Source organism: Triplophysa rosa, linkage group LG23 (assembly GCF_024868665.1).
Source record: "Triplophysa rosa linkage group LG23, Trosa_1v2, whole genome shotgun sequence".
NCBI classification, from domain to species: Eukaryota; Metazoa; Chordata; class Actinopteri; order Cypriniformes; family Nemacheilidae; genus Triplophysa; species Triplophysa rosa.
In genome coordinates, this window is record NC_079912.1 from 4,217,113 (window position 1) to 4,240,776 (window position 23,664).

The 23,664-nt window shown below is 36.8% G+C and overlaps 2 protein-coding genes across 2 annotated transcripts in view; one reads left to right on the forward strand and one right to left on the reverse strand.

Moving 5' to 3' along the window:
* The window catches only part of rpgrip1 (RPGR interacting protein 1), a 35,166-nt gene that overhangs the window by 11,419 nt on the left and 83 nt on the right, over window positions 1-23,664 (reverse strand). The window contains exons 2-20 of the mRNA XM_057323422.1: window positions 15,212-15,358; window positions 12,786-13,360; window positions 12,415-12,510; window positions 11,772-12,005; window positions 11,437-11,584; window positions 6,332-6,424; window positions 6,153-6,209; window positions 5,656-5,773; window positions 5,033-5,232; window positions 4,720-4,801; window positions 4,048-4,062; window positions 3,386-3,523; window positions 3,125-3,230; window positions 2,816-2,839; window positions 2,345-2,491; window positions 2,194-2,267; window positions 1,856-2,043; window positions 1,330-1,436; window positions 1,178-1,228 (exon numbers count right to left, since the gene is read on the reverse strand). Coding sequence (XP_057179405.1) covers window positions 1,178-1,228; window positions 1,330-1,436; window positions 1,856-2,043; window positions 2,194-2,267; window positions 2,345-2,491; window positions 2,816-2,839; window positions 3,125-3,230; window positions 3,386-3,523; window positions 4,048-4,062; window positions 4,720-4,801; window positions 5,033-5,232; window positions 5,656-5,773; window positions 6,153-6,209; window positions 6,332-6,424; window positions 11,437-11,584; window positions 11,772-12,005; window positions 12,415-12,510; window positions 12,786-13,358 — 2,451 coding nt within the window. The 5' untranslated portion in view covers window positions 13,359-13,360; window positions 15,212-15,358. The remainder of the gene's footprint in view (window positions 1-1,177; window positions 1,229-1,329; window positions 1,437-1,855; window positions 2,044-2,193; window positions 2,268-2,344; window positions 2,492-2,815; window positions 2,840-3,124; window positions 3,231-3,385; window positions 3,524-4,047; window positions 4,063-4,719; window positions 4,802-5,032; window positions 5,233-5,655; window positions 5,774-6,152; window positions 6,210-6,331; window positions 6,425-11,436; window positions 11,585-11,771; window positions 12,006-12,414; window positions 12,511-12,785; window positions 13,361-15,211; window positions 15,359-23,664) is intronic.
* On the forward strand, window positions 17,069-23,400 carry syt5b (synaptotagmin Vb). The gene is made up of 9 exons (XM_057322695.1): window positions 17,069-17,281; window positions 18,367-18,537; window positions 18,948-19,129; window positions 19,217-19,312; window positions 19,527-19,694; window positions 20,582-20,746; window positions 22,181-22,295; window positions 22,503-22,636; window positions 22,780-23,400. Exons 2-9 carry the CDS (start codon window positions 18,387-18,389, stop codon window positions 22,987-22,989), a joined length of 1,221 nt encoding a protein of 406 aa, XP_057178678.1. The 5' UTR covers window positions 17,069-17,281; window positions 18,367-18,386; the 3' UTR covers window positions 22,990-23,400.

Sequence of the window (23,664 nt, forward strand, 5' to 3'; positions counted from 1 at the left end):
CAGACGTCATCCCCGGGTCACACCTCACCCACTCGCCACAGGTGCCGCCAGGAGAACCGGGGACCGTGGAGCTCAAGCCGAAGGGTACTGAGTCCCCCCGGGCAACGGCAGCCAGGACGAGGCCCTCCGGAGCGGTCGACCGTGGGGTGAGGGCTCCGAGTGGAACCTCACCCTTGGGACCGTCCGGTTGGCCACGAACCTGACCATGTCCGCGAACCCAAGGGGAGCCAGCAGCCTCTTCTCCGACGGGGCGCGGCGCTGAGTGAGGCAGCAGTTGAAGATCACCTTCAACGCCACCTCGCCAAACTCAGACGACCTCGCCACCGTCGAGAATGCCCCGGTGAACTCCCGGTTCCCGTAACTCCCCTGACAGAACCCCAGCAGCAAGTGGGCTTGGGCGGCCCGTGAGGTCGACGCCATGCCGTCCTTTGGAGCTGCCTGCTGGGTTCTGGCAGGCTCTGTCATTCTGTCAAGAATCGTGTGCGATAGGAAGAGAACCCAATTGCAGGCAAGCAGTGAAGGGGTTAACAAAGGTTTTTATTCTTACAAAAAAACACAAAACAAAAACCCATGAGGGGGTGTAAATACAAGAACGAACTAGAGTGCAAACTGGAACAAAACACTTCCCTCGGTGGGGAAAAACAAACTAAACAGAACACGACACAATGTCTTAAATAAGGCAAAGTATATAAACTAACAGAACAGGAACACACTCACAAACTTGAACGGACACGAGGGTAATTCCAAGACGACACACTGGCGAATACAGACAAGGCACAACCACCACATGGAACGAAGTACAGTACAGATACAATGACAGAGCCCAGGACAATGAAACATGAGGACTACATAAAGGGGAGTAAATCAAGAGGGAACAGGTGTGAGACATGAACTAATCAACAAGCAATAACGAGGGATACAAAAGGGCGGGAACACAGACAAAGACCGGAGAGAGTATCGAAGACCGAAAGGGTCAAAAAGACTCTCTCCACACATAACAAGGGATCCTGCCGTGATTCTGTCCCATAACCAAGATAGACATGACATGATGAGGTAGAATCACGACATAAGACATATAAAAACGAATGAAGATGGAAACGGGTAGAATAACTTAATAAATAATTTGCTAAAATATTTAAAAGTCAAATTTGGTTAAATTTAAATCCAATGCTTTTACCTTAATCTGCAGTAGTGTTTCACTCAGATCTTCTACACTCATATCAAACTCCTGATGTAATACAAGAAGAGAAGACCAAAACTGAATTGTATGTTTGGCCAAAGGTTCTCTTCATTTACTAAATAATGTCTGTATAAAACAGCAAACATTACTTTTGTAACAGAGTCAAGTTTCTCTTGTAAAGTTGTGACTTCGTGTCTGTGTTGTAGGACTTCTCGCTCCAAGCAGTCATGTTTGTCTCTGAAGGACATAACTATATCTAAACAAGAACACATATACAGTAGTGTATGAAAGATTGCATTTGTTGAGAAGACAAAAAACCCTGAACAGGCATTAGATTGCGTTGACAATGCCTAAAGTTTGGCTTTGTAATATTATGCACAGCTAGTCTGTAGATTTTAGCCAGAATTTTTGGTTCCTTGGTCAAATGATTATATATGCATGTTATTGCATTGTTATGTCCATAATCTGTCTTTAATTTCAGATTGATGGCAATTCTGAGTAGAGAGGCTGTAGACATTTTCTCCTACTTTTCTCCAGATGTCTTGTTAATGCATGTCACACATGTTTGTCATGTAGGGTATTTCATTCTGTTAGTGTTTCTTGTCCATTAAAGGTCAATGCTTTATATAGCTCAATACTTTATACCAATCATGGGAAAATGCTACAAAGCTGTACCTCTGTTCCATTCCTTTTCCTTCTGAAGTTCCTCATTCTCTTGTTTTAGCTTTTCCATCTCCTTCTTCCGTATCCTCCTCTCTTTTGTCTCGTCTTGCAGTCTTTCTTCAAGCCTCTGTACCTCATCTGTTTCCCTTTTTCTATCTTCATCATCATGTGGCTGTTGATGGGTCTGGCTAGACATTGTGCTAAAGTGGAGAGCATTTTCATTTAGTAGAAGACAAGCTTACAACCCAGTCCTCTTTTAATTTATAAACTATTAGGGTTCCCCCTTAACTCCTCAAACCAGACCCAACAAGTCTCAAGTCCTGTCAATTACCCACCAGTGAAATACTCACCTCTCCAGAAGTGAATCATAGCTCTTCTTTAAAAGATTCTGCTCCTCCTCTAGATCTAAAACTCTCTCCTGAAGCTGAGATACAGAAGAGACTCTTTAGGATGTAACGGAGAAGTGTAAGTGTAATGTAACTGAAGTAACATGAGCAGTACCTCTCTCAGAGCTTGCAGTGAAAGTGTGGCATTGTTGAGCTGCTCTTCTAATGTCAACACTCTCTGTTTTTCCTGTTTCAACTCTTCGCTAAATTCCTCCACCTTTCTCAGCAATGCTCCTTGACTCTCTTTTAAAGATTTTTGTTCCTGTTTTGGACATTCAAGACAAAAACATGCAAAGAACTACATAAGCGAAGAACACCTTACATTTTCATGCTGTTCAGGGAAGTTGACAAAGCATCCAATGAGTATCCAATGCTGGTGACAAACCATAAAAACACAACTTATTCTTTTCAACTAACATTGTCTGTGTAAAAGTCAAAACTATTTTCTCCTCTCAGATGGTGTATTTTTATTTGAAGTAAACTATTGAAAAAAAACCCTGGAACTCCAAGATCAGTGAATGTTCATGTACATGACATTTGTCAGAAGATGACAACATGTCTGCAAGAGGAATAATGGGACACTCACCTCCTCAAGCTGATTCTCATAAGCCTCGGGAGGAGCACAACGAAGAGAGAATCATTTTAATGCCAAAACCTAATATTGCTTACAAAGTGGACAGTACCACACATGGCAGTTAATGCTGGCAAAAGACATCAGAATACTTCAGAATATTGCATGGCAATTTTTTGCATATCCACATTTTGCCCAAAGAGTGAACAAGCATCAGTACACTGGAGAGTCTATAAAGTACTAAACACAGGCAAAATAATGTGTCAAATGTCACAGACAAATAATATTTTTAGATTTTGGCACAGCTTTGTTCTTGTAGATCACCTCCTGAAGAACAGTGAACTTTTCCTGAATGACCAGAATGGCGGCGCTCTTTTCAGAGAGCTGCTTCTGCAGTTTGATCACATCTACATTATCCTTTATGGTGAGCCTGTAAAAAGTTTAAAAGTTTTGCTTTTATCCCCGTGGGCGGTCTTGCAAATCTTTTTTTTTCGCTGGATTTGAACAGGAAATATTATGTAACAATTATCTATTGGTATTGATCACAATACATACATTGATATATTTTAATACATGTTTTTTCACCTGTATCCATCAGCTTGTTGTCTGCGTAAATCTTTCAGGACACTCTCGATTTCTTTCTCTTTGTGTCTGAGTGTCTCTCTGAGAGATGTAAATTCCAGCTCTGCCACCCTCTCTTGCTGGGTTTCTGTGATGGCAGATCTACAGAGAACAGAACGTTAGAAACATAAAGTCTATATTGAACTCTTCAATTGAAAGGAAAGTAGTATATTGCTGTTTAATAGCTAATTGATAGCAAGAAAGCAGAATACTGACTACTGTATGCACTCTGAAAATAATGGTGCTTCACAATGCCATAGCAAAACTATTTTTATGATTCCATTAAGAACCGTTAACATCCGCAGAACCTTTCTGTTTTACAAAATGTTCTTTAGACTACAAAAGGAAAGAAAGAAATGGTTATTTTAAGAACATTTGAGGGAAAGGTTCTTTGGGGAACCTAGTGTTTCTTTTGTGGTATTGCTGTGAAGAAGCACCTTACAACTGTTTTTGGAGTGTGGGTAAAATCATAAAGAGGCTGTATAGGCTTTAACATGTTGTTGACTTTAAAATACTAAGCACCAAGATCTGTGTTTTAGTGATATGTTTCTTTCTTACTTCAGCACATGCCTATACGTTTAGCAGGTTTTGCAAAATGTAAAGGTTTTTCAAAACAGCCCACAAACCTGAGTAATGCAAGTCTGGTGATACAGAATGAGAGAGAGAGAGAGAGAGAGAGAGAGAGAGAGAGAGAGAGAGAGAGAGAGAGAGAGAGTAACTATATTTGTGTACAGATAAGCTGCATGTATACTGTAAATGTACAAACTAGGGCTGTCAAACGATTAATCATGATTAATTACATCCAGAAAAAAATAATTGTCTGTGCATATTAATTTTGTACTTGTAAAACATACACATACAGTACATGTATACATATTTAGGAAATATTTACATGTATTTATATATATTTACCAACCATTTAAATTATATAAATGTTTATTAATTTTATATTTTTCTTAAATAAATGCATGTGTGTGTATGTTCCAAAATGTATATGCATACACAGACATATTATGTAAACACAAACTGTTATTCAAACTTTTATTGTAATTATTTGGGATTAATTGTTTGACAGGCCTAGTACAAACTTACGCAATTTATTAATATCTTTGCATTAGGCATTGCCTTATAAACTTAAATGTTTAAATCTACATTTATTTATTAAGTTTGCATTTACATTTTAGGGCATTATTACAAATTACATAATATGTTTTGGCAGACTGTGAGTCTTTTTTTCTCCATCTATCCTCCATACTAATATGATTAAACACAAACAAAGCAAACACATGTCAATTTACAATCTGTCTATCTCTCCTCTGGCCTCATCCGTTGAACTGAAACCCCAGCGAGCAGGAGCGGTTTGAGCAGCTCGCCGGACACCTGCATCCCCATCCACAGAGGGAAAGAGAGATTGTTGATTACTGTAACTGAATCTAAACTAGACTACTAACACAAATAAACATCTCTCCCACAAAAGTGCTGATGGTAATGTATTCACAAAGGTACCAGGATATTTTAAAGAGGCAGAAGCCATAACAAGATGTCCAGAAATATGTGATATCATGTCTCAAATCATACACAACACAATAGTTATTTATTGGGATTTTTCACCTGTCCTTGGTCTGTAATGGGCTCTGACACCCAGGTCCAAAATATGTTGTTTGGCTAGATTGAGTTTACTCTGCAGCATCCTCTTCTGGCTCTCTAGAGTCGCTACACGAGCCTCCAGCTCTTGAATAGTGTCCTCCAGTTCACCATCCCTTGCCACAGCCTCAGGTCCTTGCTTTAATCTCAGCAGTTTAGTTGACAACCTGATCAACAAAAGCAGAAGTCTCATTCTGGAAACATCGTTCTGAAGAACAATGAAATAAACTACCAATGATCAACACATAGACCACTCTTCAAAGTTTGTCATAACCGTAAACTCAAAACTCTAGAATTACACAAACATACCTATAGATTTATCTTGTCCAAAAAATAAAAAGTATTATAAACTAAATAAAACAGTATTCAAAACTATGCTATAGCTTTTATTTATTTATTCAGTTTCTATTCATTCATTTATTTAAAAGTAAATTAACTAAAAACTTTTGTAAATAAATATACGTAAAATGTATTAAAATTAATATAGTAGTATGTTAAAAAAAGAACTTAGCGCCGCACTCCAAAAACGGGGGCCTGAACTGTTCTCTTAAAGTTAAAGTGATAAAAGTTTATTATTGTGTGTTGTGTACCTGCGTAGTTTTTGCTCTTGTGTGCGACTGTGCTGTTTGAGAAGTGTGTTCTCCTCCTTTAGACGTAGACACTGATCTTCCAGCTGCTCATGTGGTACTTTGAATAAACGCTGACGATCTGTAGCACAATGTTACATTTTTACTGCTAGAGATTGCTCGTGCATTCATGACAGTTAATGGACTCCAAAGTTATGATTCGTATGAGTTTTATTATCTCAGATGATTATTATGTATTGTCCAGACTTCAGAGTCATTTGCTGACATACAGTAAGAGTGTAGAGATATAAAACCATGAATATCATAGCTCAAATTATCTGATCTTGGATAAATTGAATAGGAAATTAATTGTTCATATTGAGATTTCTGATGCTTGAGTCTTAGAACAGAGACATTGAAATGCTGAGGAGACAATTGTGTGATTACTGGTGAAATATTTTCAACAGAAAATAATGCAAAACATACAACTTAATAACTACAACCTGAGCAATGTCCCTTACCCCTTATCTTCAGCACATGTGGTGGTCTTCTCCAGTTTTTTGCATCATGATCTATGTCTTAAATAAGGCACATACAGTATGCGTACAGTGCATTTATTCTAAAGATACACATACTTTACATCTTATGTGTATTATATCTTTACATATCTCCTATATAAGCTGAAACGTTGTTTTCACACCTTGGGGAACAGGTATGAGTCCTCTCAAGCCCACATCTCTCACAGGGAGGTCACCTGCCGTCTCATCCACTGCAGCCAATGACATCCTAAAAACTGAGAGCTCCAACCAATCACTTATGAATCAAGAGATTGAGGCAGTGACATCATCACTGTTTCAGGCAACAAAGATCTCAAAAGGTCATTCTAATTTTCTCTTTCTGACATCTTATCTTTCAAAAATATTACACAATGTACATGGTAATATATAATATTACAGAACATTAAAGCAACATCACATGAGCATTAATGTTGTATCAACTGTGATTCAGATTCAGGTTCACACAGGTAATGTAACATGTAACTTCTTTGTGTGATAATGATCAGTGGGCAATAGAAAGACATGCATATATTCATTGAGCAGATGCTTTTATACAAAGCAACTTACAAATGAGAGTATTTAACATTTTGTTCATGAGCTATAAACAATAATTGTAGGTAACCAAGTCATGCTTGTAAAGCAGTGCTCCAAAAACATTGTGTGAGAATTGCTTATGCCAGAGGGTATATTATTGCTATAGTTTAAAAATGTGTCCAAGTCTCTATTACTAATGTGAAAATGTCGTGGTTAGCGACTTGTCGTGGCAAGCTTGAGAATGAGAGAATGAGCACTTCAGTTAAGTCTCTCATCCAATCAGATTCAAAACGGTTACTTGATTCTAATAAAGAAAAACTAGATGACTAAGTGAACTTACTTTATATAATAACCTGCCTTAGGGACAATATAAACACAAGGCAGTGTAGGCCTATACTGTAAAGTACAGTCTAGACACTATATGCAACCAAAAGAAAGATTTCTATTAAATAAACATTGAAATAATGTTTATCCAATTCCTTAATGCTTTTGCTGTCCTGCTGCTTTAAGAGATTTTGACTCTATCTAATCTAATCTAACTTTCAAAATCCTTTATTTTAAACAGGAAAAATTAGATCTAGCATTTCAATTTATATGAAACTTACTTTATTTGCAAACCGCAGAAAGTGGAGGACCGAAATGATGATGCTGATGCAGATAAGAAAGGATCTGTCTGTATATTCCACACAGAGCTTTAGTGAAGATTAATCCCAAGAGCACATGTGAGTCTCACTCTCATTGCCTCTTCAACAGGTCTGTCCTATCGAGTTGTCTTCCTTCACTCTCAGTCCACTCATCATCAGTCTGTCACTGCTCTTACGTTGTTTCTGCACTGATTGTAAATTTCTCTTCTTTTTGAAAGACACTGTTTCATCAATGCAGCTCTAATCTGCTTAATCTCTCTCCACACCTCCTCCTGTCTGCTGTCAATCACTTGTTCTTGTGTCATTCTTTAAACAAATAGTGTGTTTGAATAAATAATTGTAATTTATTCACTACTTCAAACATTGATTACTAGTTGTTAAATGCACTAAAACTAATAATGAGCAGCATGTGGTGTTTGGTTCTGAGAATTCTTCTCTAATGCAATTGGTTGTAGTTGTAGTAGCCAGACTCATAATCTACTCTGATTGGCTGTTGTGTGGTTGTAGTAAAGAAATGAACAGAAGGCCTAAGGAGAAAATCAGATTACAATGAAAGGAAGCTTTAATTTGTGTGTGCGTGCGTGCGTGTGTGTACTTGTAAAATATACACGTGAAAATACTGTAAATGCCAGTATGGTTGACACTTCAACAACGCAGAATGTGCACCTGTTTAACATTTTGCTTAAAGAGCCACAAACGTTTCTTTATACTTTTCCCTACTCTATGAGGTTCATTGGCCAAAAACAGAGAAAACACAAAATAAATCTTTTTTTTTTAATTACATCGATTTTTTATTGTACTTATTGTAATCAGTCAATTTTGGCCACAATATTCATGGAGCAGAAATCTGATGTTGTGGCAGAACTGGGAACCAGACAGTGGTAATTTTACAAATATGTAGCCTATTTGTATATATTTACAGAGACCTGATTTTAAAACTTACCATTTATGTGTTTAGGTAAAATGTTAATTTTATTTCAATCTGTGAACTACTAACAATATTTTTCACAAATGTTTTTTCAAAAACACTATTTGCACAGGGGAAAATAACAGAAAAAAGCACCGTATTTTTCAGACCTCAAATACTGCAAAGAAAACAAGTTCAAATTCACTTTTAAGTAATGCAACAGTAATATTTCTACATGTATTTAAGAAAAGTTAAGTAATTATTTCTTTATGTGATAACCTCAATTTTATCGCAGTTTTCATGTGTCTTGTCATGCTGTGAGTCTTTTACTGTTCTTGGATTTCTCGGGACTGGAATGACCACAATACATCTAGAAATCTAGAATGCTGATTTGAAATGAAAATTTGGAATGGTCTCAAATTTTTTCCGCAGTTGTATATTATTATTATTATTAATAATAATAATAATAAAATAAATATGTTTAAATATTTTTCTACTGAGAAACTGAATGCATTACATTTTCTAAGTAAAATGTGTTTTGTGGAATGGTCTTCAGTCTTTATATTGTTATGATATCACATGTTGCCCCATTGACAAGCTTGACAGGTTGTATAACCAAAGGGCCTTTGTTGTTTTCTGTATCATTCATGTCTGGGTTAAAATAGGCCAGCAAGTTCTCAGTAAAGCAGTGTCCAGAGAAGGAATAAATATGAGCAGAAGCACTTGTATCGTAAAATGAAACTTGTCCCTCTTCAAAATCCACAAATATGCCGATCTTTTGTGGCTGAGTCCTCAGTGATAGTAGAACTGATTCATGGTCACAGGCTCTGTATTCATTGCCCCTTCTCAGACAAACCGCCCAGTATCCATCGACCGGGCTCAGTGTCACCACACCCTTTCTGTTGACTGATTGCTTGGCCACCCCCAGGTCCCATGCTGTTTTACTGGACACGCTTACTTCCCAATAACTCCTTCCTTTCGAGATGGGCTCCTTCGACAAGACACATGGTGCTGTGTCGAAACGCTCAGCATTATTTGGTAAACTGCGCTCCACATTGCCATCACTTACACACTTTCTGTCTTCAGACAACATCAGCCAGGGATTTGCCGTATCAGGGTCAAGAGTTAAATCCACTGCAAGAACAATATCAAACAAGTTTTCTCAAAACCTCACAGAGGACTGCATAGATTTATTTTTACATTCCCTAATGCAAAGAAAATATGTTTTGTTGACAATATAGAATTTAATTCGACAGCCGTCGAAAAGATGAAGAGGCCATTTCAAATACAGTTTTTCTGACTTTAGATTGTACTTATGTGTGTTATTAAAATTATCATTTTGTTTCATTTTGTGAACTACTTACAATATTTCTACCAAATTCCAAATAAATATTATTCTATGTCATCTCAGTCAACATGCCACGGTATGGGTCAGCCTTGGCTAAGGATGAACTGTCAGGAGATAGTATGCCAAATTAACCACGCCCCGCTCGTAATCACGTCTACAAATGCAGGTGTGAACTGGCCGCGACTTTCTCTTTGTGCCTCCTGTCTTATTTTTGTGCCATTTTTGTTTTGGCTGCCATTTAAAGGAGCCTCTTCACCCGGAAGGGTGGATGCTACCACATTGGCATACTTTGTTCCAAGTATTTGTTACTTAAGGTGAGTATATTTTTAATGTAGCTTTAACTTTATAGGTAAATTGTTTGCAGTTTAGCCAGGGAGGCCTCTTCACCTGCAAGGTGAAAGCTATCCCATTGGAAGTAGTTCCATTTTGGAAAGGCCTCTTCGTCTGTGAGGACGAATGTCACATGAACGTATTTCTCTTGCTTGTTGATAGCGTTTGAAAAATACAAGAGGAAAAAGCAGGCCAGGTCTCACAGCAGGCTTCGTGGCCTAATGGATAAGGCGTATGACTTCTGTCACAGGTTTAAAATGTCCATTACAACCGTTTACGCCACACCAGTGGTCTGTGCAAGTGGTTGTTGCAGCTTGTATCAAACTCATGAGAAGATCCAGTTCCTGCGTTGCAAACTTGCCACAAAGCAGGATCCTGGAGAAGAGTCAGTGAGATGACAAGCTCAGTGCGTCGAGTCCCAGCTTTTAGCGCTGCATGGACATCAGGGGGACATTAGACAAGTTCTACAGTCTTGATGTTGCTCCAATGGTTACACCCTTTGTTCTGCAGATGGCAGAACAGGAATAAATTCTTATGTTGAGAATGTTCAAAGCACTAACTGCCTGGTGGCCAATTTGTGTATTTGAAAACCAATAAAATGCTTAGATGGCATGAAGTGGTTTTGTGGTTTATCGCCTCACTACTTTTCTGTTTTTTCCCCTCATGACCTTATCTGACACAGTTCATTTGGGAAAAAAAATCATTTTGGAATAAATCCTGTCACTACTTTACACTGCAGAATGAAACTAAAATTATAATTTTACTTAAATACATACAGTACCTATAAATAGTAAATCCAGAAAAACTGAAAATAATTTTGGAGTTGTCTCTTATTTTTTTTGCAGCTGTATTGAAATTTTTTCCAGTATATTGATGACTGATAAAGAGCATGCATGCTCGAAACGTAACACACTATGTGAACGTATATTACAATTCTTTTGTGCTTTGGTGTGCCGACTTTACATATATTTTCCAATATATACCCATATATTTTGTTTAATAGGAGCCATATCCACACTTTAGATCACAAAGTGTAAAGCATCACCAGTTAAAACTACAGGAATTATTTTTTACTCAATTATCATACTTTATATTAAATTAATAAATTACAATTAAGATTTAGGGCAGAGTTCATGAGATGTGCTTTAATTATTTGTTGTTGTTACACTACCTGCATATTGGGATATTGCCTCAAGTTCTGTAAAAAAAACAATAAATATATTGAATCAGAACTTGATTAGATGTTTTAGTTTTACATCTAAGCATCTAACAAAAATATTTTAACATTGCTTTCGTTTTAATAGTTTTATTTATGTTTGTTTCATTTGAACTCTGTATTATTCCAAATTTAAAGGTATTCAATTTAAATGTATTTTAATTCAATCTTACTATTTTTTAAATTCACATTTCTGCTTTTCAGTTTTTCTCCAATAAAGATCAACATACATCTTAGAATAGAATAATGACAAAGAGATATTGACTAACCTCTCTGTGTGACAGTGTGTATTTGCATCACCATCAGTTCTTCTGTAGCAGTCAGAGTTTCTCTCAGTAACCCCAGTCCCTGAGACGTGTGCACGCTGATCTGTGACCAGCTTTTACACTGAGGCACCACACCTGGGTTAGGGAACGACTGAGGAGAATCATATACAAATACAGCAGTTACTATCATGTTTCGTCTGAATGCATAGTCCAAAATGCATTAATAAAGTCAACAATATGTGTCCATACATGTACATTCATCTGTATGTTAGACATGCATGTTCACAATAAAGATGTATTTTATGAGCAGAAGTTAAAGCTGGGATACAGAAGGTAACCTGTATGAGTTGGAGGTGATCTTCAGAACATGAGAGTTTTTCCAGCTCGGAGTGTTTAGTGTGTAGTTTAGAGATATCCATCTCCAGTTCTTTAATGAGTTTCCCCACTTTTGTCTCTGCTGTTTTCTGCTTTTGCTTCATGTTTTGGATCAGCTCATTTTGACTTCTCTCTATAAACTGCAACAGTGTAGTGAAGACCTCAAGGCTGAATGCCATCTCTCCATCTGTGTTCTCCTAACAGAGAAACAAACCACAACACATGAACTTAAATGTTTTGTATATTTTTATTTGATCTATTACTGCTATTTCTGAATTTCTGAACAGCTTTCTATTTTTCTTTTCTTGTTTAATTGGCATTTAGTATAAGTGTTGTTATATTGATTGAGAGACACAACTAACTTTTGCATATTAATTGAGAAATTGCATGGAATATTTATAAATGCATGACACCACGGGAGTATTTTTACTAAAAGCTAAAGCCTTTAACAGCTAAAATATTGGAAAATGGTGGAAAACATGGTGACTAGCACTTTGCCGTTCCTTAAAGAATGAATATTCTGGTGAACCGAACAAATGTGTCAAAATAGATATTAGAAATTAAACAGTGCACAAATGGGTTAACATTTTACAGGTGTCCTCTTACTTTGCTTAACTTTATAGAGTCCTTGAGCTCCTCTACTTTTCTCCGTCTCTCCTTAATCATCCTCTTAAGGTCAGACTGTGTCTTCTGTAGCTGAATCTATTAAATTTAGATGATATTAGTTTAGTAAAAAACAAACTCGCAAACAAATTCTTCAAAAGTGGATGCATGGGTGAATATCATAAAACTGTGTCACCTTTAAACAGATATGAAAACACACCAATATAGACATTGAAGAAAATGTTACAATTAAGTAAAAATCCCAATAAAACTACAGCAAAAGAATCCAGTGTGTAATGGTTACAATGAGTCATACAAGCCTCAGATAAGCACAAACTGAAGCTTTACAAAACTTTGTAATGTCATCATACTACCTTTCTGTCTTCCCATTCTCTTTCCACTGGTATTGTTTGATGGGTCTTGTGTTCTGTATTCGTGCACAGCACGCACACACAGGTTTGGTCATATCTGCAGTAAAGCTCCAAGGGTCTTTCATGTATTCTGCAAATTCGCTTGTCCATCCTTCTCTGCGGTGGCACCAGCATGTGTTTAATGAATCTGGAGGTGTGAGAGGTCACATGATCCGCACAGTATGAAGCCACACACACCAGACATGATTTTACAGCAAGTGATGCTTTCTCTTTAGTGCACATGTCACATAAAATATTGTCTGAGTTCACTGGATATTGCGCCATTGGCCTTTGACCCCTCTGCTTACGAATTTGCTCGGCCATCTCACGAGCAAAAGAATTTTCACACAGTTCTGGTATTTCCTGGAAAACTGTGGAGCACTTTGGGCAGTGGGAAGCACCAGATGCCGTCCATTGTGTCAGAACACATGACTGGCAAAATGTATGACCACACGGCAGAGAAACAGGCTGAGTGAACACATCCAGACACACCGAGCACTGGAACAACTCCTCGGACAGAAGGGGGGTAGATGACATCACTGAAGAAAAAACATATTGACATCATACATTTTGTAAATGACATCACTAAGGACAAAAACACGGAGGGGAATGGAAACCCAACTGCGGTGTTGTAAAACCAGACTAAACATCTAAACAGCGACGACTACACCTACAGTGGCTTATTGTAAAGAGAGAAACATGATACGACAAAACACAATACAATGACTTGGAAAGGGTTTGGCAAAATTGCGGAACCGTCTCCCTGTTAATTCATGGGTTGGAGCCACGCCATACACATGGTGTTGACTTCCGAATTCCAATGACATGAACAGGAATTTTCCAAATTGCAATTCAAATATATACAATCATTTTTAACTATTATCCCTGTTTATTCTAGAATATGTATAATATATTTTACTCATTTATTAGATACATTCTCCAAAATTACTTTAATAGCTTTAACAGTTATGAAATATCTTTTAATATTGCCCTGCAGCACATTCTATTTTTAAAGTAAATAAGTATTGGCATTAAAATCTATTGATTATGCATTTATATTTTAATTTAATAGATATATACCATATATACTGAATACATTTTGAAATGGAATTTTATTTTTAGAATTAGTTTTTATTCACATAGATTCTTTTGCATGTAGAGTACAAGCCCAAAGCGCAGTATGCAAGAATACAGCCAACAACCCACATCAAACAGCCGTTGAGCCTGACTCATGGTTTGGGTGTGTGTTCTATCTTTTGTTCATTATGTATAGTCCAATGCAATTATTGTCAATGGAAAATAAGTCTTGCCAACGTTTCTCCGGGCTAATTGTGTTTCGTTAGTTTCATGCTTACAGTTTCATATTGCTACCTTATCGCTAAACATTGACTAAGAGTTCAAAGTCCATTGAGATCAGGTGTACACCTGCCCTGAGAAATAATATACCACACAAACTTATTTTATTTAGCATACAAGCTTGATCATGTGTATTATTTGATCTCTCAAATTGATCTATTCATACCTAACTGTATTAGAATGCAACTTGTATAGCAGTATTCTTACCTGTATGAATGCGTTTCAGTCAGGAGCAAGTAAAGCAACGTTCTCACCAGCAGTTGAATGACAACTGTAAATGGGTTTGACATTAAGTCCCACCTCTTTTGGCAGTGATGGGATACAAGTCTATTGAATTGTTGAGTTTAACCCTTTCAGCAACAATAAGTCTAGTAGTTACAGTACTACTTTTTTTTAATGTCATAATTTAGGATAGTCACGAATGACGAGTTTGAAACTGAGTGTATGTAGTTGCCATCAGTCAGTAGTCAAACTGACAATCTGACCCACTTACTGTGATTTGTGTGTTGATATAAATATACAGTATGTGATGTCAGTGGTATTTTAGCATCTCTTTCATAACGAATTACTGTTCATTCAACCTGAAAAATGCAGCATTAGCCCTAGCCCAAGCCATTAGCTATTAGACAGCACCAAGCAAAGGCACAACAAAACGGATTGCAGTGATTTGGTGATGGAAGGGATTTACGTATATTTATTTTACTCCTCCCAGTTAGAATGGTCTGGGACGAGCCTGCAAGTCTGGCTGGAGTCTGCCATGGCTATTTTGCCAAGTGGTTGATGTCCTTAGGATGTCCTTTAAATGGTGACACCATTTAAATCAACCAATCAGATTTCAGAAATAAGTCTGCTGATCTTGTGAGGGGTTTATCTTCTTCATTTCAGAAAGAATGGGAGGTGCCACAACAGTACAGTTTTCATGTACAGTATACAACACTAAAAATTTAATATACACAAATACTGTATACATGCGATTTACACCATAAAGAATAAAGCTATTTAAAAGATAATGTGGTGCAGAGATCACTACTCACAATGGCAGAAGGAGAAGTGCTGGCTCTCCTCAAGGTGGAAGAAGAAGGGTTGTCTCTCATGGAAGCTCCAATGGCAACAGAAGGGGAAGGGTTGGCTCCCATGGAGGCAGGAAGGGAAATGCTGGCGCTCTCAGATATTTTCAAAGGCTGTATAGATATACATATCACATATAAATGTAACAAATATAATCAGACAATAAAATACATTTAGGCCTTTTCAAATGACCTGAAACCTTGGTATATGTAAGATAGATCTGGCTGCAGCACCGTGTGACCCTCCAAAACGTGGCTTTTAACAGTGGGAATAACAGAGAAGAACGTCACATATACTAAATATACATACGGAACACATGTGGAACAATGCTTTATTTAGGTAAACGAATCCTACCCGTGCCTGACTCCTACAGCCCTTACCCCACAAGCTTCTTTACACCAAGTAAGTGTGGAATGTCATAATTAATTGTGACTGCTCCAAAGAGTGTCTTAATTTAATTTCTTTTATAAATAGGTGTTGACACAGTTCTTTTAAACTGGACTCATCTCTTTTGAATATGTGTTTTGAATCCTCCACAATGTAATTTAAAGTCTTAAATTGAAGTTTATTCATATTGCCAGGTTAAAAAATCCTGTTAAAAGTTTTAAAATAATTTAATTTAAATATTTTCAGTGTTTCCAATATTGACATTAAATAGTAAACTTATCTGTCCACAGTATTGCACGTTGCAGGTTAGAGGGTCAGGTAATACACGTCACCAGATAATAATTGTCTGAAGAAAACAAGTCTTGTTCCCTTCTCAGTGATCTTACATACACTGAAAAAAGGGTTTCATTCAACCAATTAAAATATTTTAGGGTAAGGATTCACATCTAAATTTTATAACTTCAGCCAATTAAAAATATATACTTTTTCTTTATTATTTTTCATTGGCTTAAGTTATAAAATATAGATGTGAATCCTTACCCTAAAATGTTTTAATTGGTTGAATGAAACCCTTTTTCAGTGTACAGTGAAACCCCATTTTCTAATTCTATTCTAATCTAATGACTTCAGACTTCTAAAAAGAGTTCACAAAGTATATTCATACATGGTAAATCAGTTACCTTGGAAAATAGTTACCAATTCCCCTGAGATCAGGCTGGTACAGGACTAGGTACAGGTCAGCACTGAGTTGCAAGAAACGAGAAGGAAGAGAAGGAATTTGCAGCCTTCAGATAGGCTGAACCCATCTGGAATCACACACTGAAGGTTGTCTCCCCACAGATGCTACATCATAATGTGTATGGTTAGAGGAGATAGTGGCCACATATACCTTAAGAGTATAGGTTAACCCTGCCGAGAAACGCTCATGGAGGAACTTCAGCACTGTACCGACTGGACAGTTGATTGGGTTCAGATAGCATTCCTGTGTTTAGAAAACAATATGAGGTGACCATGCACACATAACTGGACCGTCTCATCTAACCGACTTGAGGTGGAATGCCGAGACACCCCAAATAATCTTTTTAATTGAATGTACGAGCACAGGCTTAGTGATCATTCTTTTAGCTGTATTGATAAAAAATTGCAAATGTAATCCGTGATCAAACAGATTAACAGCACCGAAAGGCTATTTTCATCCACAGTGTGGCCCAGATGGGAACAGTGATGTCGAGCACCATGTTTTATGTGGATTAGAGGGTTATTGATGCTCTGTGGTCTGTACATAAATAAGAGCTGTGAAAGGAAATTAGCACATCGATTAAAGCAGTCAGGCGGAGAAACTTTGCGTTATAAGTAAACGGAGACCTGATTTGTATAGCAGTCGACTTTATAGAGAAACATTCTATAACTGTAACAGATGTGATGGGGAGGGGGAGAGAGATTAGTGGTGCTTTAATGATTTGAAAGCACTTGATCTTAAAGCTGATGGGGAGGGGGTTAAACCAGCATCAGAATATAGACACACAGATACACACGTTAACATGTGTGAGAGCTGCTGGGCAAAACAAACGTAGGCATCGTCTTAGTCTTTACTCGGATAGGTTTCCTCCCCATCACAAAGATATCACCAAAAGAAAATCATTCACCAGGTAAGGTGCAATCTTTTTAGCTTTCACATAACAAGCATGCTTTCATTTTTGCAGCAGCACACTTAAATTGAAATATGTTGGCAATAGCGTTATTTTTAAGACGAATCATTTCAGTTTTGTGTTATATGTGACGAGAGTAAATCTTGAACGTCACCTGTTGTTGCAGGTCAGCGCAAATAATGTGCACATTTACAAGCATGATGTGTTAAGCGTGCACAAGACGTGTCCACCCTTACCAGGGCAGGGCATTAACATAACAAAAATATTTTTCTCAAGACTGTAAAACAATATTAACTTAATATTATACTTTTTTTTTACGATACTACAAATGTAATTAAAGACAAGCTGGTCAATTATACACATGCACTCTTAACATTTTCCACCTACTTTTTGACGTTTACACACAAACTTGATAAAACACCTGTCTACAGAACATATTCCATATTATCTACAGAACACATTAAAATTCATGAATACATGTCTACATGACATGACACACATTCTTGCAACACTCACACACCACGGTTCTCCTTGTATATCCATGATTTTTTTATATTGAGAACAAAAAGTCATTATAAATATCAATGAATTTGAGGCAGATCAATAGTTTTATCAATAATTTTACAAGCAGTGTGCATTTGTCTTGGCCAGTTTGTCTTATTATACTCTACAATGTCCACAAACATAAACATCAAATAAGTTAATAAGATTTGAAATAGGTAAGTCTTTATACATTTATATATTAATGAATAGAAAGAAAGCTACAATTGCTTAAATGGATCTTGCTTGTCTGAGCTTTTGTTCTGGTGTTTTTCATTCATTTGTCCATAATCCTGTTATAATCTTGGAGTGGGGTGGATGGGTGGTCATGGTATGGCAGAGCAGAGTAAATACATCATGGATTATAATCAGCCATGTTTGTCAATTGGCTTCAGAGAACATGCACATGCTCACATACACAAAACACGTACTCTGTACATGCACGCACACACACATGCGCACGCTCACACACCCACTTCTTGTTTGTTAGCAGTGTCCAACATGTAAGTCTTTTGTGATGTTGTATTTTCATTTTGTGCATTTAGATTTTTGACACACAGCTGGTATGAGGTTGGTGAGTATGGGTGTCCGTGTACGGCGGAATGCTGAACCTTCTGAAGCCAAAACAGAACGTGAATTTCATCCTACACCTCGACTTCATCATGACTATGAAAACATGAAGAACAAGTTCATGAATGAGCTAGAACATCTTCCATGTGAGTAGATATTCCTTCTACATTGGAGTAAATGTACCATTTTCTTTTTGGTTTGGACCAAAAAGAGAACTGAAACACACCCCTTAGCTGATTGGCCGAATGGCATTCCACAAGCATTGCTGCTTTTTTTATAAAAAATCAAAAATAATAACAAACAAAAATAAATTACCTGGCAATATCTAAAATATCAATTACGTATTAACATTACACACATTACAGAGATGGGACTGTTTAATTTTGTGTGTTATTGAGAAAGTTAGAAAGTCTGATAATTTGTGGATAAAACAATGAAAGAAAGTAAAAAAATGTGTTTACAACATCGATTGACATAAGTGAATTTTGATTTTTATAAGTGAATGTTGTTCTGTATCTGTTTCCATGGAGTCTGATCAGTTCTCTGCTCTCTCTAGTGCCCATGTGGGCTGTAGGAGCCATAGTGATGGTGGTTCTAGTCCTTGTGGCTTGCTTTACATATTGCATGTTCAGAAAATGCTTTGGCAAAAAAAAGAAATCCAAAAAAGATCGGGAGAGAAAGAGAGCAGGGCGAAGAAGAACAGAAGGGGCCATAGGAGATGCAGAAGGAGAACAAAAGGTAATCAAAATCTTATTTAACGTTATAGTTCATTGACACATGCGTAAAAAATATGTATGTAAAATGTTTGTATTCATATCTTTGCAGGAGGAAGAAGAGAAAAAAGAGGGAGAAGAGGAAAAAGAGCATGAAAAATTGGGAAAACTGGAATTCTCTTTAGATTACAACTTCACTGATGCTCAGGCATGTATGCTTTATATATTGATTACTGATAAAAAGTATCAATGGGTACTTGCAAGGGTTCAAGTTGAATTTTTATTATTATAAATAACAAAACAAATCAAACAAATTGCAATGTAAAAAAAAACTGTTGTCTGTGATAATGATCAATTAAACCATTTCACATAAACAGCTGTTTTTTGTGTGTGTGTGCGTGCGTGCGTGTGTGTGTTAACAGCTGATAGTTGGCATACTGCAGGCTCAGGATCTTGCTGCTATGGATATTGGTGGCACATCTGATCCATATGTGAAAGTATATCTGCTCCCAGACAAAAAGAAGAAGTTTGAGACTAAAGTCCAGCGCAAAAACCTTTGCCCTGTGTTCAACGAGACCTTTATTTTCAAGGTGCTTTTGCACATGTGTTTATTCATATACCCAACTCAATTTTTTTATTTTGTCAATGTCTGTTAAACTGTAATTTTTGAATATGCAAAATTGACAACGTCATCTAAGAGCAATGGTGGAGGTGGATATTTTAATTAAATAAGTTCAAATCTTGGTCTGTTTTTACACAAATTTTGGTTGTATACCACATAGAATATGTACAGGTATAGCCATATGGACTACTTTGATTATGGACATTTTTGTGCTTGACAGATGTGTTACAAACTGTAAATTTATATGAAGATTTGTTAATCCTCCTTTTGTGTTCCATGGAAAAAAATGCAACGTTGGGAACAACACGAGAGTACATAAAACATGACATTTTTTGATGAATCAACAATAATTATTTATAATAGTTTCTCATATTATTTTTAGGCATGTCAACATTTAAAGGGATAGTTCACCCAAAAATGAAAATTCTGTGATGATTTACTCACTCTCTAGTTGTTCAAAACCTGTATATATTTATTTGTTTGGTTGAACGCAAAGAAAGATATTTGCAAAGATGTTAGCAACTGAGGAAATCATGATTACCATAGTAGAAAAATTGTATATTTTGATATAAAAATTGTATATTTTGAAGAATTTAGGAAAGCAAACAGTTCTGGGGCACCTTTGACTTTTAATTGTTCCTACTATAGCCAATGATGTCCCAGAAATGTCAGTTAAATATCAGAATTATCTATATATATTTATACAGGTTTGGAAATATTGGGGGGGGAGTTGTCATTTTTGGGTGGAGTAAGACAGCTTAAAGCTATGTTTACAGTAGGTATAGCACTGCAAAACTACATTACAAGAAACATATTTATCTAAATTGTCTTGCTTTTATTTTGTGTGTGTTATAGATCCCCTATGCTGAACTGGGTGGTAAAACACTGGTGCTTCAGGTGTTTGATTTTGACCGGTTTGGCAAACATGATGTGATTGGCCAGATAAAGATTCCTGTGAACAGTGTGGATCTCGCGCAGCCGTTGCACGAATGGAGGGATCTCGAAAATGGAGAAAAGGAGGTCAACCATAAGTCTCATATAGTTTATAGGGATGTAACGATTCACTCAGCTCATGATGCAATGCAATTTACGATTCTGATCTCACTATGCGATTTTATTTACAATTTATTTTTACAGAATGAGTTAAGGCAAATTAAAAATGAACAACTGCCCTTTTATTATTTCTCTAATGCTGCACAATTCTTTGTCAAATAAAAATATATTTTATGTCAAATAACAACTAAATTCCAATTGCATTTACAAAATGAATTATACAAAAGTCTCTTTAATGTAAACAAACTAAGACTTGTCTGTGCTTTTCCATAACTTTTGTTTTTTAAGAAATTTAAGCATATCCACTAGGGGTGTAACGGTTCTCGGTAAAAAATTGAACCGCACGGTTCTCCACCAACGGTTCGGCCCGCGGCTCATCTTAAATCTGATGACGCATTTATAATATGGCTCGTTAAAAATTATAATGCGTAAAACAGACTGACAAAGTTCAGCTAATGAATGTTTGTCGATGGATACACATTTAATACCTACAACAAATCAAATAACGTAGACAAATTTCAATAGGATTGACGTATGCTGTAATATGACCAGTCATTTATGCTTTCATCACCCTGGTGTTGTGATGGCGCGAGTGCATGTGAGACCTGAACAGCACATGTTGCTGTTTAAACTACACTCATTCAAGATGATGCAGAAGAAAACTTGCTTGCGCACTGTGAGAAGATCTGAAGCGTGCATAAGGAAAGTCTCAGACATGGCGCAAATATTGAGTTGTCTTTGAAGCGCTTAAAAGGACAAATTCACACACGAAGTAGGTCAACATTCCCCTCTTATTAAGCATCTTAACAAACATAGTAGGTTATGTCTCATGTGTACAGTATCAGTGTACTGGATCGGTTTCATTCCTCTTAAAGCGACAACAGCATATTCCTGCTGTCTGTTAAAAGTCAAGGAAATCACTCACTGCTTGTGACTCAATAGCTTCTGTAACTTCAATTATGATTCATCTTTGTTTAATTTGTACATATGCAATGTTATGTTTTATTTGATTACTTTAATTCATTTCTACCTTAAAAAGTATACAGTATCCTATTTTATTTTCTGCTTTGCTCTGTTGTTTTATTGGTGTTGTTACTTAGCTTGATTATTTCTTCTTATTTTTATTTGTCAGTAGTCCCTTTTCCCTGAACATAGCACAAACCGAACCGTTCCGAAACCGTGACACAAACCGAACCATGAGGAATTTGAACCGTTACACTCCTAACATCCACGTTTACCAAGTTTGCAGTGACCACAGTGGCCCCTGCTGTTCAAAACATGTACTGCGATCATTTTTAACGTCTCAACCGACTTGAATCGTCAATATATTATAATGATTTTCAACAGAAACTGTCCACTCTCAGCTTTTTAACCTTGTCCTTTGTTTGCTCTTATTGCCAGGAGAAACTCGGTGATGTATGTATTTCTTTGAGTTACGTGCCCACTGCTGGAAAACTCACAGTTAACATAATGGAGGCCAAAAATCTCAAGAAAATGGATGTTGGAGGTTTATCAGGTACAATCCACGAAGAAAGGATTTCAGGAGACATTGTGAAAGGAGTCTTGTGTAATCATTGTGTTTTTTAACAGTAACAAATTAAATAAATGATTGTTTAATTGCATAAAATTAATATTAATTTCATCACTCTGTTAATAGCAGCAGTTTCATCTAATAATGTAATAATTTTCCAATTCTACTTAATAACTCTGCAACCCCTGTCAGACCCCTATGTGAAGATTGTATTACAGCATAATGGAAAGCGGCTGAAGAAGAAGAAAACTACAGTGAAGAAGAACACATTAAACCCATACTTCAATGAGAGCTTTAGTTTTGAGGTCCCATTTGAACAGATTCAGGTGATCTATGATCAATTTTTCACAATTTTTTAACCGAGTAAACTTACCAACATGTAGCCTATTTTTATTCAGGATTTGTGTTTGGTTTAGGGTTCGCTGAATGTAAAATTAATCAATCAACAATTGTTTCTGTCCTAATACAGAAAGTCCAACTTGTCATCACTGTGTATGACTATGACAAGCTGGGCAGCAATGACCCTATTGGCAAAACATTAATTGGCTATGGTGCCACAGGTGTTGGCTTGCGTCATTGGTCAGACATGCTGGCCAATCCCCGGCGTCCAGTAGCCCAGTGGCACACGCTTCAGCCTGAGGAAGAGGTGGACGCTGCTCTAAAGGCACCACATCGTTAACCGTCGTCATGGTAATGAGGCTTATATTTCCTGCACATTCAGGACCGACAAAGAAGCATCCAGCTACAGTACTGATTATCTTTATAGGATGGCACTGATAAGAACTGTTTCCTGTAGGCCCACACAATACTACTACAATACCATGATTGATACTCTTTGTGTTTCAACTCAGTACTTCATACTGTATCTCCTTTCAAAGTAGTTTTATGTGTTGTGTTTGTCTGAATATTTTTAAATTCACGTTTTTTTTAATGTGTGGAGTGGATCTGTTGTGAAATTATTATTATTTCTCCCAATTCTGAAATCACCCAGTGTTTTAAATAAGCCAAATAAACCACATACAGATGTTGGTACTTTCCTTACGCTCATTATGCTATACAAAGGTAAAATGTGCTCTAAAAATACTGGATTGTTTATTTACTGTTGTACAGCGCATTACATATTAAACGTGATTTAAAGGCAGAGTAGATAATTTGGAAAATGCTAAGGTTTGCCTGCTAGCAGTGCAATCATAAGATCCCTCCCTCTCGCGAATCACCATCTAAAGCCACGCCTACTCCAAAACACATGAGCGCGCGCACAGACCAGAAGCTGTTTGATCGGTTCCAGTGAAGTCATGTCACATTCACCGGTGAGAAAACATTACAGTACAAAGTGAATTACATTACTACAATG